Source organism: Zonotrichia albicollis, chromosome 5, assembly GCF_047830755.1.
Source record: "Zonotrichia albicollis isolate bZonAlb1 chromosome 5, bZonAlb1.hap1, whole genome shotgun sequence".
Taxonomy (NCBI): domain Eukaryota; kingdom Metazoa; phylum Chordata; class Aves; order Passeriformes; family Passerellidae; genus Zonotrichia; species Zonotrichia albicollis.
Genome location: NC_133823.1, coordinates 13,171,296 through 13,186,996, shown reverse-complemented (window position 1 = coordinate 13,186,996; position 15,701 = coordinate 13,171,296). Strand labels below are relative to the sequence as shown.

Here is a 15,701-nt window from a genome sequence, read left to right as displayed (position 1 = left end):
TTTAGTCAGCCCACCCACTATGAAAGAGAAAAAAAAGAAAAAAAAGCTGACATTTAGAAAACAGGATATACTGAACAGTTTTCACAATTGTGCCCAGCAAATCTCATAGAGCTTTTTGTGTAAATTCCACAGAACGGACCCAATCCTGCAAGTTACCACGTATTAGGAAATGAAAGCTATCAAGGATAAAAGTTAAAATAGACTTAGAAGCCCAACCTTCCTTTACAGCATGGCATTTAAAGAAACCACTAGTTAGCAAGGAAATGGGAAATCAAACAGTAAGTGTGAGGAAAATATCTAAACAGCCCCACCTTTTGGAAAAGTGATCTTTTCAGTCCTACTATAGATATGACATAATATTGTTCCTGACAGACAAAATGAGAGCTGAAAAGCCCCCTGCAAGCCCCCCAAAAGTACATATAAACATGAGAAGAAAACTCAAATAAATACTGTTAGATAAAATTTTCAGAGTAAGGATTTGCCTATATGTTTGGAAAAAACGCTAAACACAATGAGATCCAGATGCTAATTGGAGCCACCAAGCTTAATGCAAAGCAAATAATGCACAGAATTATCATGCAGGTCACTTTGGACACCCTTCTCAGTGCCTGGTGCAGGGGCAGCCCCTGTGTGACAGTGCTTGGGTGTGCTCTGGGTGTGATGACAGCTGTCAAACGCAGCAGTGAATTATGTGTGTTTTGGTGTGGCAGTGTGAAATCTCCTGAGTGCAGGTACAGGTGGGTGACATCCAACCTCTGAAACCACATCAATACAGCTTCAGTCCTTCGGGTTTCAGAATTTCAGCAGTCATGAAGCCTATATTTACACACACACTTGCAGGGGTGGGTGGGTGTGTGTGTATATGTGTACATATATATATATATATATATATATATATGCATGCATTTATGGTTGATAATACTGGAGTAGGGGGCACATTTACTGTGGGAAAACAGTATAACAAGGAAATGTCATTCTTTACTGTGTCATTTGTTCTTGAGGACCAAGCTTACCTTTGTCTGCTTCTGGCTTGCCTGCCTCCCTCCCTGAAACCCAGCAGGTCTTTTCCATCTCCCTCAGACCTATGGATGATAAAGAGCATAGGCAACAGATAAGGAACAACTTTAAACACTGCAGAAACATAAACAGAACTTTAACTGCAAGCTGAGTGATTTTTTTTAAAAGAGCACACAGCCCAACAGAGCCATCCTATACTAAAAATTCCAACACAGAATTCCTGCAAAAGGCAAAATCCATTGCCAAGGAGTCTCCCCTTGAGTATTCACTGAACCTTACTAACTAGACAGCGGTTGAAGGGGATTCCATTGGGGCACTCACAAATCAGCCCTTGTACAGATTTGTGTCAGCGCTGCAGCTCAGGAACAGAGTAGTCTCAGAAACAGCGGCACACTGTCAGCCCCACGGCAGGCCAGGCAATTCAGCTCCTGACAGGTTAAAAAAGTGCTCATTGTCTGAGCAGCAAGTCAATGCAAGCCAGGAAAAACTTTCAGAGATTAGACCAGTGGCTAAACTTCAAGGAACAGAGGAAGTTATGCTGAGGAATCCGCTGCTTTTTTTCTTCTTTTCTCCTTCCTGCCAGGGAAAAGAAGGTTGGAGCTGCAGTACAGGCTGGCAAGGAAAGCAAGAAAATGAGGGAAGCTTTCCTTTAGCTCCTTCTTATTCAACATTATACATTCTCTCACCCAGTTTCCCTGAATACTGCTGAAAGATAAGGAATTACTCTAAACCCAAATGTTTTCTCAGAGGTGAAGGGTTTAACTCTTTCAAAACCAGTAACTGCAGGATCACCCCTAGGGATAAGTCATGAGGGGTACTTTCAGTAAAGAATGTGTTTGCTAAGCTATTTTAGGGTATCCTAATTTGAAAATATAGTCTCAATAAAGATTAAAGGACTACATCCCAACTTTTACTAGTGTTTCTCCAAACTTAAAGAACATTTCATGTTTCTCTTCAGTGGATGAACACTTAGTTCCTGTATGTCCCACCCAGACAGTGAGATGTATTACAAGTGACTGAGTTCTATTAAAGGCCTTAAGCTGTAAAATGCTGCTAAATTATATAAACATTTCAGATGCATAGGCTATTGATTATACAACAAAATATTACAGAACTTTTCAGAACAGTTAAAAACTGGGATTCATTAAATGTAGGGTTCAAACAAGTTGGACCATCACTTTTTGCGTCCACTTGTGTTGGGGGTTAGGTTTCTTTCCTTGTGTTCCTTTTTACTTAAAGATTTTTTTTTTCCATAAGTTGCTAGGAGACATTAACAACTGGGTACTTAAAAAAACAAAAGAAGTGATCAAGCTCAGGGAGGAGGGCATTTCTGGTTATACTGGTTGCATTTCTGTTTTCTGAGGGTTTTTCTCTGAGGGGCAGAGATACTGCGAGAACTGACTCTTGCTCTCTCTTGTCTTTGGAAGATGGTTGGAGCTGCTGCTTGGGAAAAGGAATTCGCTGCTTCTTCTGCCTTGGGGTGAGCCTCTGCTTGCAAGAGCAGCCACTGAACTGGGACTTTACTAACATCCACCTCACTAAAAGAGGGACCTGTCCCATCTGCTCGGGTGCCTGGGATCCTGAGCTCGCTCTCTGCCCTGCTGGGAGACAGGCTCTTCTGTCCCACCCTCACTGCTTCTCTGGCACTGCTCCAAGCTCTCGCTGCACTGTAGTCGCGCACTCCCATCCTGTTGAGACATCCTGCCGGCCCTGCTTGCTGCTTTCCGAGAGTCCTGCTAAGGGCACCGGAGCCGACTGCCCCAGGGTTTGTGTAGCAAAGCCTCTCCTCCATCCCTGGGCTCACAGCACAGCGCCCCCTGCAGGCCCGGGGGAGTCACCGCACCTGCCCTGCCCGCCGGGAGCCAGCAGCGCCCCTGCCGGCCATGCCCAGAACTGCACGAGAGGGGAAATGCCATAACCAAAGGCTGTCACGAGGTTCTGGGCTCTGTTTGGTGTTAATGCTGTTGTTGTTTGCTTACTTTATCACATACACTAGTAAAGAACTGTTATTCCTATCCTCACATCTTTGCCTGAGAGCCCCTTAATTTCAAAATTATAACAATTTGGAGGGAGTTCACATTTTCCATTCCTAGTGTAATATGTAATTAAATAATAAATGCTTAAAGAGAGAGTGTATTTTATAAGATTTTAAAATCCAAATGAGTCTCAGAACACAAGCAGCCCAGGGACATATGTCTACTTCAGAATTTCAAAATTCCTGAAGGCAGCAGGAGAACGATACCCCGATACCCCCCGTTTACCCACGAATTGACATGTCCAGCACAATGATCGTCCTCTGTGGCAATCAGGAGACACCCAAGGGTGACCATCGCCTGATTGATACCATCTATCAAGATAACAGAAGCTGCCAGAAAGATACATCTGAATACATGACTTTCCTTGCCATGATCAGCGCCTGCCACTACTCAGGAAACAGCTATTGTCCAGCCCACCACAGTGAAAGAAACTCTCATGCATATGCAGGGTTACAAAGGAAAGCAGGGCACCTCTGCCTCAGGCATAAAAAAATGTAAAAAATAGCCTTGCTGGAAACGGCATTTGTGAACAGAGGGGGATCCAGTAGAGGCCAGATCTGTGTTCACCCAGCGCTGATCCCAGGCTCGACGCTGTCTCTTTGGCTGCAAGTATTTGAGGACTGTATTTTGGTCATGAAAATAAAATCTTTCATATTTTGATAATTTGGCTTTTCAATTGATCATTTATAACACTAGGGAGGCTCCTGCCTTCCTTAGCAGACATCTGTCTTTCAAACCAAGCCAACTTGACCTACAAGAACCAATGGTTCTTCCATTAAAAATTATTACTGAAAATCTTTAGAACTTTACTAAATTTAAGTTTCTTCAGCTGAATTTTTATCATATTTGAGGACATGCACATTTGGAGTTGGTCAAAATGTGGCAGAACTGATTGCAAACAAAACCAATCCAAGTGCCATTGAATAATGATATACAGGAAGAGAAGATAAGCAGATAAATACATCCTTGTTTTTTTTCCAGGAGTCCCAAAGACTGCATGCTTGAGGAAAGCTTTGGTTGCTTTTTAGCTATTGGACAACCCCAGGTATGGAAAAGTGCTAAATTCATGTCCCTGTCCACATCATTCACATGTTTTTTAGGCTCATGAAGAGGTCCTTGGCAATACCAGAAGGGAAAGATAACTTCTGTTCTTTGCCTATAACATATTTAAGACCACTATAGTAAGTGCCTAAAGAATTACATGTTTCTCTTGCCTACTCTTCCAAATTTTATGGCTGTTCCCTGCCTCTCTCTAAGCTCCGATGGGGTACTGCTATCTGCTGCCATTTATGTGCCAAATTGAAAGGAATATGCAACTATACTTGTATATATTGAATTAAATGGCACAGTAATTGGAGTCTGGCAATTGGACTGATCAGAGTGGGTGACAGCAAGGGATATATGTCAGAAACCCCACATTAGCGTAATACAGTGCCTCCAAAATGCCTTGCACACAACCAGGTAAAGGTGCAATACCATGATCAATGAAAAGTGAAGGAAAATCTGTGCACTCTGAAACCTCAGTCTCAGTAAATGTAAGGACTATCATTCTGTATCTTTGTTAAATGTAGTCTTAAAAATATTTACTAAATGGCTAACCACGAGACTAAACAAAAGCATTACCACCATTGTAAATCAAGATCAAGGCAATTTCATGCCAGGCAGGGAGGCAGCTGATAATTTAAGAAGAGTGCTACAGATATTATGAGAGGTGAGAGATGATGACGATCCCATAGCTGCTTTTTCTTGAGATGCTGAAAATGTATTTAATAGGGTAGGATCAAATGCTGATATCTACAATATACCTCCTGCAAGTTTTGTTTTGGATTAAAACTCAGAAACCTAATTAAAACAATTTACTTTCACCCATTAACCTTAATCCTTATGAATGGCTTACTGTCTTCTCTGGTTATTTTACCAAGAGGCACTTGAAAATGATGTCCTCCCTCTCCTGTCCTACTTTCCACTTGACCTTGAACCTTTGGCCATCTTCTGCATTCTTATTCTGAAAAAGTATTTGGCATCCAGAAACTACTGGTATGTGTAGGTGACATCAGACAGTTACTAAACAGCATTTTCAAAGATTAACAAAGATTTTCAATGCACTGGTGTACCAGAAGCATAATATCTAAAATATCTAATATCTAAAATTTTGTCTGTTGCATAATTCCCATCAAGAGCAACTAGTGTTATGAACCTTGCTTGTTTAGGTATTTTTTTAAAAAGCAGTAGATTAAAGTTTTAAAAACATGGATTACTTCTCTAAGAAAGAATCAGGCTTATTATAATTTAATAGTTCAAGAACTGCCAACTGCAGAATGAAGTTCCTAATTCTAAGCATTTACCTTTCAATCTTTGATAATTTTTCCAAAGTGTAAAATACTTACAAGTAAATTTGGAGCTAAAACAAAAGAGAAAAATATAGTGAATGATAAAAGCATAGAATAAAAGGTTTCAAAACTGAGATCATCTGAACTGTAGCCTTTCAAAAAGACTAGCATTAGGAGGCTTGTATAGAGACTAAGTTCCTCTCCACTGGCAAGCAATACAGAGCCCATCCAGTTGCTCTAAAGAAACAAAATACACTGAGAGAATAAATTTGTATCCCTGGCAGGTATATGAACTGTTCTTTAACTGACTTGTCCAACTTCCTACTCTACCATGGAAGAAAACACTTATCTTTGAAGAGACTTCCAACTAAATCTGTGGTAGCACAGACAGGAAAAAGAGAAAGAGGAGTAGGTCGTCTGATTTAACTCAATCTAGCATGACCCACAGATTCCTTAAGGGAGGATTATAAGTCTTCCTCCTGCAAATTCTACTCATTCTAAAGAATAAAAAATATTCTAAAGAATAAAAAATTTAAAGGCTTTGTCATGCCAATGCAATGCTATTTCAAAAGACAATCTTCTATTCATTGCAAATCTCATCATTTATTAGTAGAAAGGCTTTCCTGACAACATAATTTCACCTGCTTGCAGCAGAAAATACAGTTTACATTATGAAAAAGCAACTTTCCAATGTTGCTTTTTTGGAGTTTTTTTTAGCAGCAACATTCAGGTTGTTTTTGTCAAAGCTCTTGGCCAGCTTTCAAAGTCTACAAAGCGAGTACCCATTAAATCTCAACTAGGAACAAGCAAAAGATACAGCTGACTGGGCTTTATGACTCACTTGACAGATCTTTGTGTGTCAGCTGTGAGCAGCTTTGGAAAGATCAGTAATCCATGTACAGTAAGTAGCATTTCCAGCTTTTCAGAAAAACAAGACTCACTCTTTGGTAAAACTGAGAAAACCAGATGTTGTTGAAAGAAATGTCCTTGAAAAATCTAAAAACACAGAGAAAGCTAAATAGAAAACTAACCAAAAATATTGCTGCTTCATACTTTCTTCATTATGAAGAGCTTTTATACCTTTTCACCATTCTGGAAAGACCAGATTTCCCAGATATGCTTTTGCCCTTCCAAGCTCTCACTGCTCCTCAGCCCATCAACCATCAGCTTGGTAGGATGCACATTGTTCATTTGCATTTCATTCTGCAATTTCTCAGTTTTTAAACCTCTTTATAAAACCCTACCCTGTTTAACTTATTTTTCTCTGTGCTAGAAAAAACACCCAGCTAAAAAAATATACAAGTAAGTCTCCAGTTAAAAGCCACAGAATTCCTGAGGTTGGAAGGGATCTCCGGAGGACTTCCTGCTCAAGCAGGATCACCTAGAGCAGGTTGCCCAGGACCATGTCTAGTTGGGTTTTTAAGTATATTCAAGGGCAGAGACTCCATAACCTCACTGGGCAATCTGCACCAGTGTTTGAGCATCCCACAGTAAAAAAACAAAAACACAAGCACAAAAACATCCAACCCTCCCAACCCTGAACAATTAAATCCCTCAAACTGAAAAAAACCCCACACCACTATTGCAAAAGCAGAAGATATATTATTTCTTCCACTCAAAAAGGAAAAGAAAAAAAATTACAAACTCTGAGTGACTAAGCCTATGTAAATATGAGTATGTAGGTGCCTGCATATATGCTAGTTTCTCCTATGTTTATTTAAGTATTTTAATAGGAAATGGTCCATTCAGATAGAGTAATTTATCCCCAGTGCTGTCCTAGGGCAGAACAAAAACAAGACAAGAATATGTATCAGTACACATTTCAACACAGAAAGCAGACTAAAGAACAGCTGCACACCGTATTTTCTTGAGAACAGAAAGTAAATTCTGCCCAGCTGAAATATAATATATTTAGTCTAATAACTTACTCTATCCAATATATGAATTTATATTACCATACACAATAATTTTCAAGTATTTTTGTTAAGATTGGGAGCAGAGATTATTTGATAACACATCAAATGCAATGCATACAGTATTGTATGTAGAAACTGAATTGATACATTCCATTTTGAACAAAAGGATGAGCAGAACCACAATTTATGCTTGACACATTTTACTGAAACATAGGAAAAGAAAAATCAGTGAAATCCTGCTCTTTAAAAACATGCCATTGTTTTCTTCATTTTTTAGACAGAGTAAGAGTAAATGTCTCAGCTGACAGTTCACCATCAATGCTGTAAACCTGAGGTTCATATTTACTGAGCAGAACATCAATTTGTCTCTTCCTTAAAATCTTTACTGCTTTGGTAGTTGTCCTCCTCCACCTTCCTGAAGGCCTTGAAATACGTGATTTTCCTGTCCTTTGAACAGGTTTTCATTTAGAAGATCTGAGAAAGATCACATTTTCTCAGTAGTGTCATTTCAGGGAGCTTGGCTGGAGGCTTTTCAGAAGAGAAAAGAAGGCACCCAATTCCCACTGATTTTCTGTGACTCATACTCTTAGGAAAACCTCACTTCTTCCCTGTACTTTCTTGCAATGACAATTTTATATACTGTGATTCTCTTCTTTATCTATTGCTGCAGACAGTCCTCACTGTTTGAACACCCACACTGATCTTCTGGGACTATTTGTGTCCAAAGTTTATAATAAATTTCACCTGTTCAAATCCAATTCTGTAACATTTGTTGTTGCCAAAAAGTTCAAATCTCTTTTCAGCCAGTAATAATATTGGTGTCAGCTGCCAGGTCCTTTCCTTTGTGGAATTTTGCCCATTTAAACTAATGGTGTCTTATTTGTTTTATGATTGGTTTTTTTCTAGTAGCTGCCCTTCTGTGAAGCCTTCTCTTGGCTATGTAAGTCATACACCAATCTGGAGGACACCTGCTTTTTAGTACTTGCTGCCAGACCTATTTGAAAAGTCAAATCTCCACTAAGCACATCAAACACTCCGGTCTCACTAGATCAGAAACACTGTGAGTTGTTTAAGAATGTGGCTTGACATTATACATAATCTGGTCTAGCTGCAGGTGGCTGCCAAAAGGGGAAATCCTGCTCCCCCTACCCCCAGCCCGTGAGCTGAATGCTCTCTCCCTCTCTCCAGTTGCACTTGGAAGCAAAGATCCCGAGGTGCCTGGCTGAATCAGTTCAGAGAGCTGCTCCAATGGAAAAATCCCATCTTTCCCTGCTGAGAAATGAGTGATGCTGGATGACCTGAGACCCTGGCAGCAGCACGACCTGCTAGACCTGAAGGAAGGGAGAATAAACTCCTGGACAGGAGTGAAAGATACAGGAGCACCTTCTGGCCAAGAAAGAGGGTATTGATTAGCAAGATTAATGCAATAGACAGTGTTCTGAGCTTCAAAACTCCATCCCAACTGAGGTATTCTTAGACAGAGTAAGGGCTAAGTAGCTTCAAGATGAATTCTCAGAACACTTTTTCACAAGACTATTTGTAACTTCTTCTCTCAGAAGGAGTTTTATGTGTTGCAGAATAGTCTCAAAAGGACAGAGAGGAGAAATTAAGTGATCATCCTGTTCTGAGACTGTAGAATACATTTGGTAAATTGCCATGGGGGATAAATGTCTACGTACAAAACCGAAAATAAAGGCAATGAACAGAAAATATATTAAAAAGGCAAAGCAAAAAAGAACAGTAAGTTATGTGATGAAATTATAGTGTCAGGGTCTGCATGTAGCATTTCCCAATGAAAACAACTGATTCTAGATTTGGAAGAACTAATTCTAAATTACATGAAAAATCCATAGACTGGCTTTCATAGTGACTTTCATCTAAAGATCTGAATTTGTCTGGGAAGTGGGAAGTACTTGGGCTGCACAGATCACTTGTCTGTTTAGGGAATATTCGTACACACATTCCAATGAGAAAAAATTAAACATCAACCAGAATGTGACACTCTCAAGAATATTCTACGAGAGAATCAAAAATCAAACCCAAATCACTTGTCTCCTGAAGATCTACATAAATTCAAGCAATTATAGGATAGACAATAACGTCCCCATGAGTAAATATGTCAGCATATTGATTGGTGAAGGGCAAAACTCCCAATTGTTTAGAGGGCATTCTCCAAAACAATGACATGACTGACTTATATGTTACATATTATTAGTTCTAGCTTGGCCCAAGAAGATGCATATAATAATCTGTGCTACAGCAAACTTTTTCTCCAAAATACTGTGCAATATGAATAGAGCAGCTCCTTGGAGTAGGAAAGCAAGCCCTAAGGATAAAGAAACAGGCTGAGCCTGGCTGTTATTGTGATAACTTAACCATAAGAGCCACTCTAAAACTGTATCACAAATTCCAGCAAGCAAAGGCATCTTAGCTTCGCTTTCAGTGACATGGAAGTCAATGTTCCCATAAACTAAACTATCAAAATCATTTAGATCTTATGACTAGCTAACAGAGAATCATGAGAAAACTCTGCCCTTTGATTCAAGAGCAAAACCAAGCTCAGTGGGAAATGATGCTGATAGAATGGGAACCAAAGTGGAACAAACTGAGGAAGCACATGATGATTTTCTCTACGGTAAGTGATGATTCCAACACAGCCTTGACAGAACTGAAAAATGGCTGACAAGACTTAAAGTATAATGCGTATCCCAAATGAGGAGAGATGCAACCCCCAAGCGGCCTCTGGTAGTAATACCATATTGCAGCAAATACAGTAACAGTAATAATAATTTACATTGCTATATGCTCCCCTTCGAGGCATCTGAAACTAGCTACTGTCAGAGAACAGATGTAGGACTAAATGGCACATGGCCAATATAGATGAAAAACCTGATTCCTGACTGCTACATTTACATGAGGGGAAAGAAAAAATACCAACAACAACAAAAACAAAACCAAACCAAAACAAAAAAGGGAAGAAATTATGAGAAATGTCTTTTAACTGTAATATTTATGTGAGTACAGGCAGATCCCATTAATTTATACTAGGACCTCTCTAGTAAAAGCCTAAATTGCAGAGAACAGTGAAGTTAAGCTTGCAGGTCACCTACAACTTCTCTGAGTTGGTCTTTAGCTTCACTTAGGTGAGAATATCCCAAGAGCTACTCTAGCTTTTACCAGCTGTCAATCACTTCAGAAATCACTGTCAAGAATTTCAGAATTCAAATAACTTCTCCATGCCCTTCACGCTTCAGTCACAGAAGGCAGGTGCAGTCATGGTAATCTGGAAAATATTTTCCTCAGAAAAAAATGCTCCCAAGGAAAGGTCTAAAGCTACTGAACGTGTAACCACTTTAGGTCACTGAAGCAGCTCTTAGTGGCACAAATCACTACATGACTTTCCAGGGAAAAAGAAACCTACTGAAGAGAAAAAGCCCAGAGTCAAGTTTACAACTTGCAATGCAGAACTCCTGGAGTACTAACACAATCCTCATAAGTCAAAAAAAAAAGAAGAGGCTGTCTTCACAGGAGAGAGAAAAACATCGCAAGTCTGTACCATTTGATTTATACTTGCAAAGGAAAGTTGAGCCAGTTATATGTGTAAACAGGGGTTGAGCTGATGTGTTGCTTTTCTCCTCTTCCATTCTGGGAAATGACTGTGGGTGATCTCTCTTCTTTCTTTACCTCCCACTGTCTCTTCCTCCTCCACCAGAAAAAAAAATTAAAGAAAAAAAAAAAAAAAGGAGAAAAAAAAAATCTGTTTGCCAGTAGCCAGTGTGAATACCAGCTGAAACACCTGCACGCCAGACACGTCCAGCTGTCCCTCTCCCCTGCCTCTTGCTGACAAGGCATCTGTGCTGCACACCACACACACCAGTGTGCTTGCTGTAGGTAAGGAGACTTTTAGGATTATTATTCCCACTGCTCTTGTCCAGTTCTCCTCACCATCCCCCATAGACTGCAGAGGGGAACTCCTCCACAATGCACGGCAGCCCCACAAGTATGCTCGGTCCAACCCAAATCAATGGCATTTCAAATTCTCTTATGGTACAATCACCATATCATTCCAGTCTTGGGTTACAGGGCAGCAGGAAGGCACAGCCCTCCTCTAGGCAGGAAATACAAACGTTTATAAGCTTAAAACCAGGCCTAATCCTCTCCTGCAGAACCCCCTCACTCCATTTTCTGTGGAGCACTGCTGTGCTTAGATAACAGCATCACTGCTCATTTCTCCACATTTTTTTCTTCCTGGTTGTGCAAGAATCAGGACTAAACTAAGCACAGCAGGAAGTCTTCCACCTTGAGAATTCAACCCTTATTTCAGAGATCCCAGAAAACTCGACAGGAAGGATAAACTTCCAACCAGAGTCAAGCAAAAGTTTCAAACCTCTGTACCTTAAGATTATGAAACAGAACTTTATGAATAACTTCTTTCAGTTCTTGTCTAAAGGGAAAAAAAGATTTTTAAAAACTGTTTCAGTTCAACAAGTTATTTTCAGGGGTTTTGTCTGACAAGATTCAATTTTGGAATTCATTAAAGCAAAAGAACTGCTATACACAGAAAAGATTGTTTCAAAATACAAAACCAAAATGTCATGCAACGAAAATATATAACTAAAATATCCTTTTAAAAATGCAAAATTAATATATCTAGCCTTTTCATTTAAGTATTTTTCACCAAAGAAAAAATATTTCACCACCATATTTTCCTATGTATATAATCTTTCAAGTGATGCCCACACTTTATTTTCTCCAAAAAAAAAAAAAGTTGCATGACATTTTTTTTCCCCTATAATATTTATAAGTAAAAATGGCCTGAATTTTAAAACTGCAAAATACTGGCAGTAATCTTTCACTTAAGTGACTTCTGTTCTGTGTAATCTCAGCATTTCTACAAACTGATGCCTGTGTACAGAAATACAATTTAGGATCTTAATATTTGTCATCCAGATTTTAAAATTTTGGTTACAAGTCAAAAACCTACAAGACCGCACGACAATATGCAAAGACATGCACATAAAGTGCATTAAATTTTAATCTTTCCCATTTTCCAAAACTTAGTGACATCAAATGGTCACTTTTATCCTGTCAGATATTTGATACTAAAAAAATATAATAGATTTTATACTTGATTTTTAATTTTCTTTCTCTACATGTTTTCTTTCAATAACTTCACTAAATACTAGCAACAAATCTTGCTTTTCCTTATGCTGAAGTTATTGTTGCTGGAGCTGCCCAGGATCAAACTGTGGAAGGACAGAATTAATCTGGAATATCAGGTCCTAGCTCTGTATCTTTTTTTCCCTCATTCTCTTGAATATATAGCTGTTAAGAGGTGTGCTCACTATTTTCAAATAACAAAACCATCTTTCAAAAACAAGCAAACAAACAAAGTGTTTGTGATTAATATTTAATGCCCCACTGGGTTTCATACATGGCATGAAGAAGGATGTTACTTCTGGGAAAGCAGAATTCCTAAATGCTTTTTAAAGATGACAAAGCACTTTACAATTTTTTCTCTCAACACAGGTAGTGGTGGTGGGTTTGTTTTTTAATACATCCACGTGAAGACAGTTAGCTGTCAGAAGGAAAACAGACACAGAGCATTTTAACCTGCCCTTAAAAGTCAACAAAATCAAGTAAACCTAGCGGCAGTGTTGCCATAATAAAACAGAAGATTTCAGTTTCTTCCCAGTGGAATTTGTGGTTCTGCAGTTCTCTTGAGCAATGACAAGGGCAAACTCCTAATTTAGCCCACAGTTCATACTTTTAATCAGAAATAGTACTGTAACTGTCTCAAGCAATGATGCTCAAATGTTGTCCAAGCCTGTTTTCCTCCACCATTCTAAGCAATACATGAAAAAAAATATTGTTAGAAAGTCATGTTAACATGAAGAAAAGTAGGAGATGGGAAAATGTAAACAATAAGCCCCGTAAAACTCCCGAACAAACCAGTACATTTTGAATTGCTCTTTGGTAACTGATGAAAAAAAGTGCTACGAGGCAAATCCTTCACTGGGTCACTCACTGGGGAGACTGGTAAAAATAAATTGCACAGCTCTAATTTTCCTAGCAGCTTCCATGCTATTCTTTGAAACTGAGTAAGAAACCCTTGGCCTAATCCCAAGAGCCAATCTATAGTAAATAGTGCACACTTAATGCCTAAGTTCCTTTTTAGCACCATTCAGACAGTGACTTCAGCCACACAGCTTAGTCATAGCAGACATTTTTGTGGTGAAAGCATTAAACCCACATGCAGCTCTCTTTCTGTGGCCACTGGGGGTCATGCTCCTTTCCCATTAGCTGAATAAATCATAAAGTCTGCACAGACCACACAAGAAGCAAGGCTAGCAAGCCACAGGCAGTGCCTACAGCCTGCCATTTCTTTTCAGAATTAAAAAAAAGGGGGAAGAAAAGAAAAACAGGAGAGAAACACAGCAAAACAGCCTAGCTTTAAGAAATTATTTGCTTTTATTTTTTTTAATTTGATCTCTTTGAAGTCCTCAGAGATTTGTTTGTTTGTTCATCTTTTAACCCAAGCAGCTACAGCAAAGAAGAAAAGCAGAGAAAAATAAAAAGACTGGCATGCAATTCCTTTATCCTATGTTGCAACAGCAGAAAGTAAAAAATCCTGCTGATCTGTTAAATAACAGAGGCTGTCATACAATATACAACCTCATCAGATACCCAGAGAAATCAAAAGACATGTTGATAAATAATATATAATATAGGTATATAGGCCTGAACAAGGAATCAGAATAGTGCACAATACTTTTCACATCAAATGATTTATTCTACCAGTGAAAACAACAGTAACTGAGCAAGGTCTGGAAGTCTAGAGGTTGGTTCAAGTTCCCATCAATCAGAAAACAAGATAAGAAGGAATTTTAAACATAGCCATTAGCATGCAACTAATGAACATGGAGAAGATATGCACAGCTCATTATGCGAAGGAGTGTTTCTTTAAAATGTACCAAACCCCGAAATACTTTAAAAAGTGCACTGAACTTTAGCAGGACTTTACATAAGAGCTTGATTGGCAACTTGAACATGCCCTGCTTCTCAAAGCCCCCCGGTGGGGCGGGCAGGGGGAGCGGCTGGGAGAGCAGCTTTTCAAACCAGGTCCTGTTCCATGATCCCGTCTAGATCATTTGGACATGCAGTGTTTAGAAAATAACATTTACATGCTTCACTGTCTACATGCTGAAAAACTCTGCTGAGCAGGGAGGACAGCTGAATCAGGGATTGCTGGGTCTATTTACACACTGTCAGCTGAACCTTTGTTCCCTATCCTATTTTGGGTTGGCATTTTTGGTGCAATCTAGGGTATTTTTAAGCACAATAAAAAACCCAAAAAACACCAGTGAAGAAAAATGAAAAAAACTAACCTAAAAAGCTGAAGGACAACAGAACAAAAAACAAAAAAAAAAAGGGAAAGAAAGAAAGAAAAGCAAGTAAGCTAGGGTCAGCTAGGCTTAGACCAGAGTTTAAAAAGCTCTCAATCAGCCCTACCAGTAATCCTATATCCTTACCTGCAATATAACTTTTTAGCTATTATAGTCCTCCTGAGCAAAGACAGATAATCATGTTGAATTGTGACAAATTATACGGTGGTTTTGAGATGTGAGCAAGCACTCACAGGGGAGTAGGGCAAGACCACTTAAATCCATTTCATTTGTGACTTAATATTGTGGGTTAAAACTTATGTGACCTCTGCCAAAGACATCTCATATACGTGCAGGAGAAAAATCAAATCCCAAGTCTCAAAAGATTCCTAGCAATAAGATATACAGTTTCTCACAGGTCACCCAAGGCACAGCCTCAATTTTATCATCGAATTCTTACTGATGGATTAAGTACCACTTTAACCAGAATAACAATAAATAAAAATCCCTCAGTGGAAAAATGTAGAACAGTGTAAAATTTAAGATTTCACTCATTCCAGTGGAACAGACGGCATTTAACATCTTTATACATGTGTTTTCCCCACCAGCAAAAGACATTCTTAGAGCTCATACAGAGTATTTTCTCTGAAACTGGAGTGCTCAAAAGATCTCTAATACTTGAGATTTCAAACTCATGAAGTTACCAAGAGAAGCTGCATGAAGCACAGCTCCTTTTTTGGCTTCTCTAAGCCAATTTTTTAACCTTTTCCTTAGGCAGAATTTGTGTTGATCTCACTGGGAGATTTGCTCAAGTGAGGAGAGCAATCCTAGACTCCACTAGCAGCAAGAACCAAGGATACCACTTCAATGATTTCAAAATTAAAACCACATAAACCATATACTTGCTTTGTCCAAATGTGTATGAACATTAGCTACACAGAGCATTTCAGAGGCCTGCTTCATACAAGGACAGCTACAAATTCAAACGTGGCTGCTTTCAAAGCACCCTCCCTCACA

General features: G+C 39.1%; 1 protein-coding gene across 1 annotated transcript in view; it reads right to left on the bottom strand.

The window, feature by feature from the left end:
- Positions 1 to 15,701, bottom strand: part of LOC141729010 (uncharacterized) — a 156,754-nt gene that overhangs the window by 59,901 nt on the left and 81,152 nt on the right. Inside the window, exon 4 of the mRNA XM_074540425.1 lies at positions 1,014 to 1,082. Coding sequence (XP_074396526.1) covers positions 1,014 to 1,082 — 69 coding nt within the window. The remainder of the gene's footprint in view (positions 1 to 1,013; positions 1,083 to 15,701) is intronic.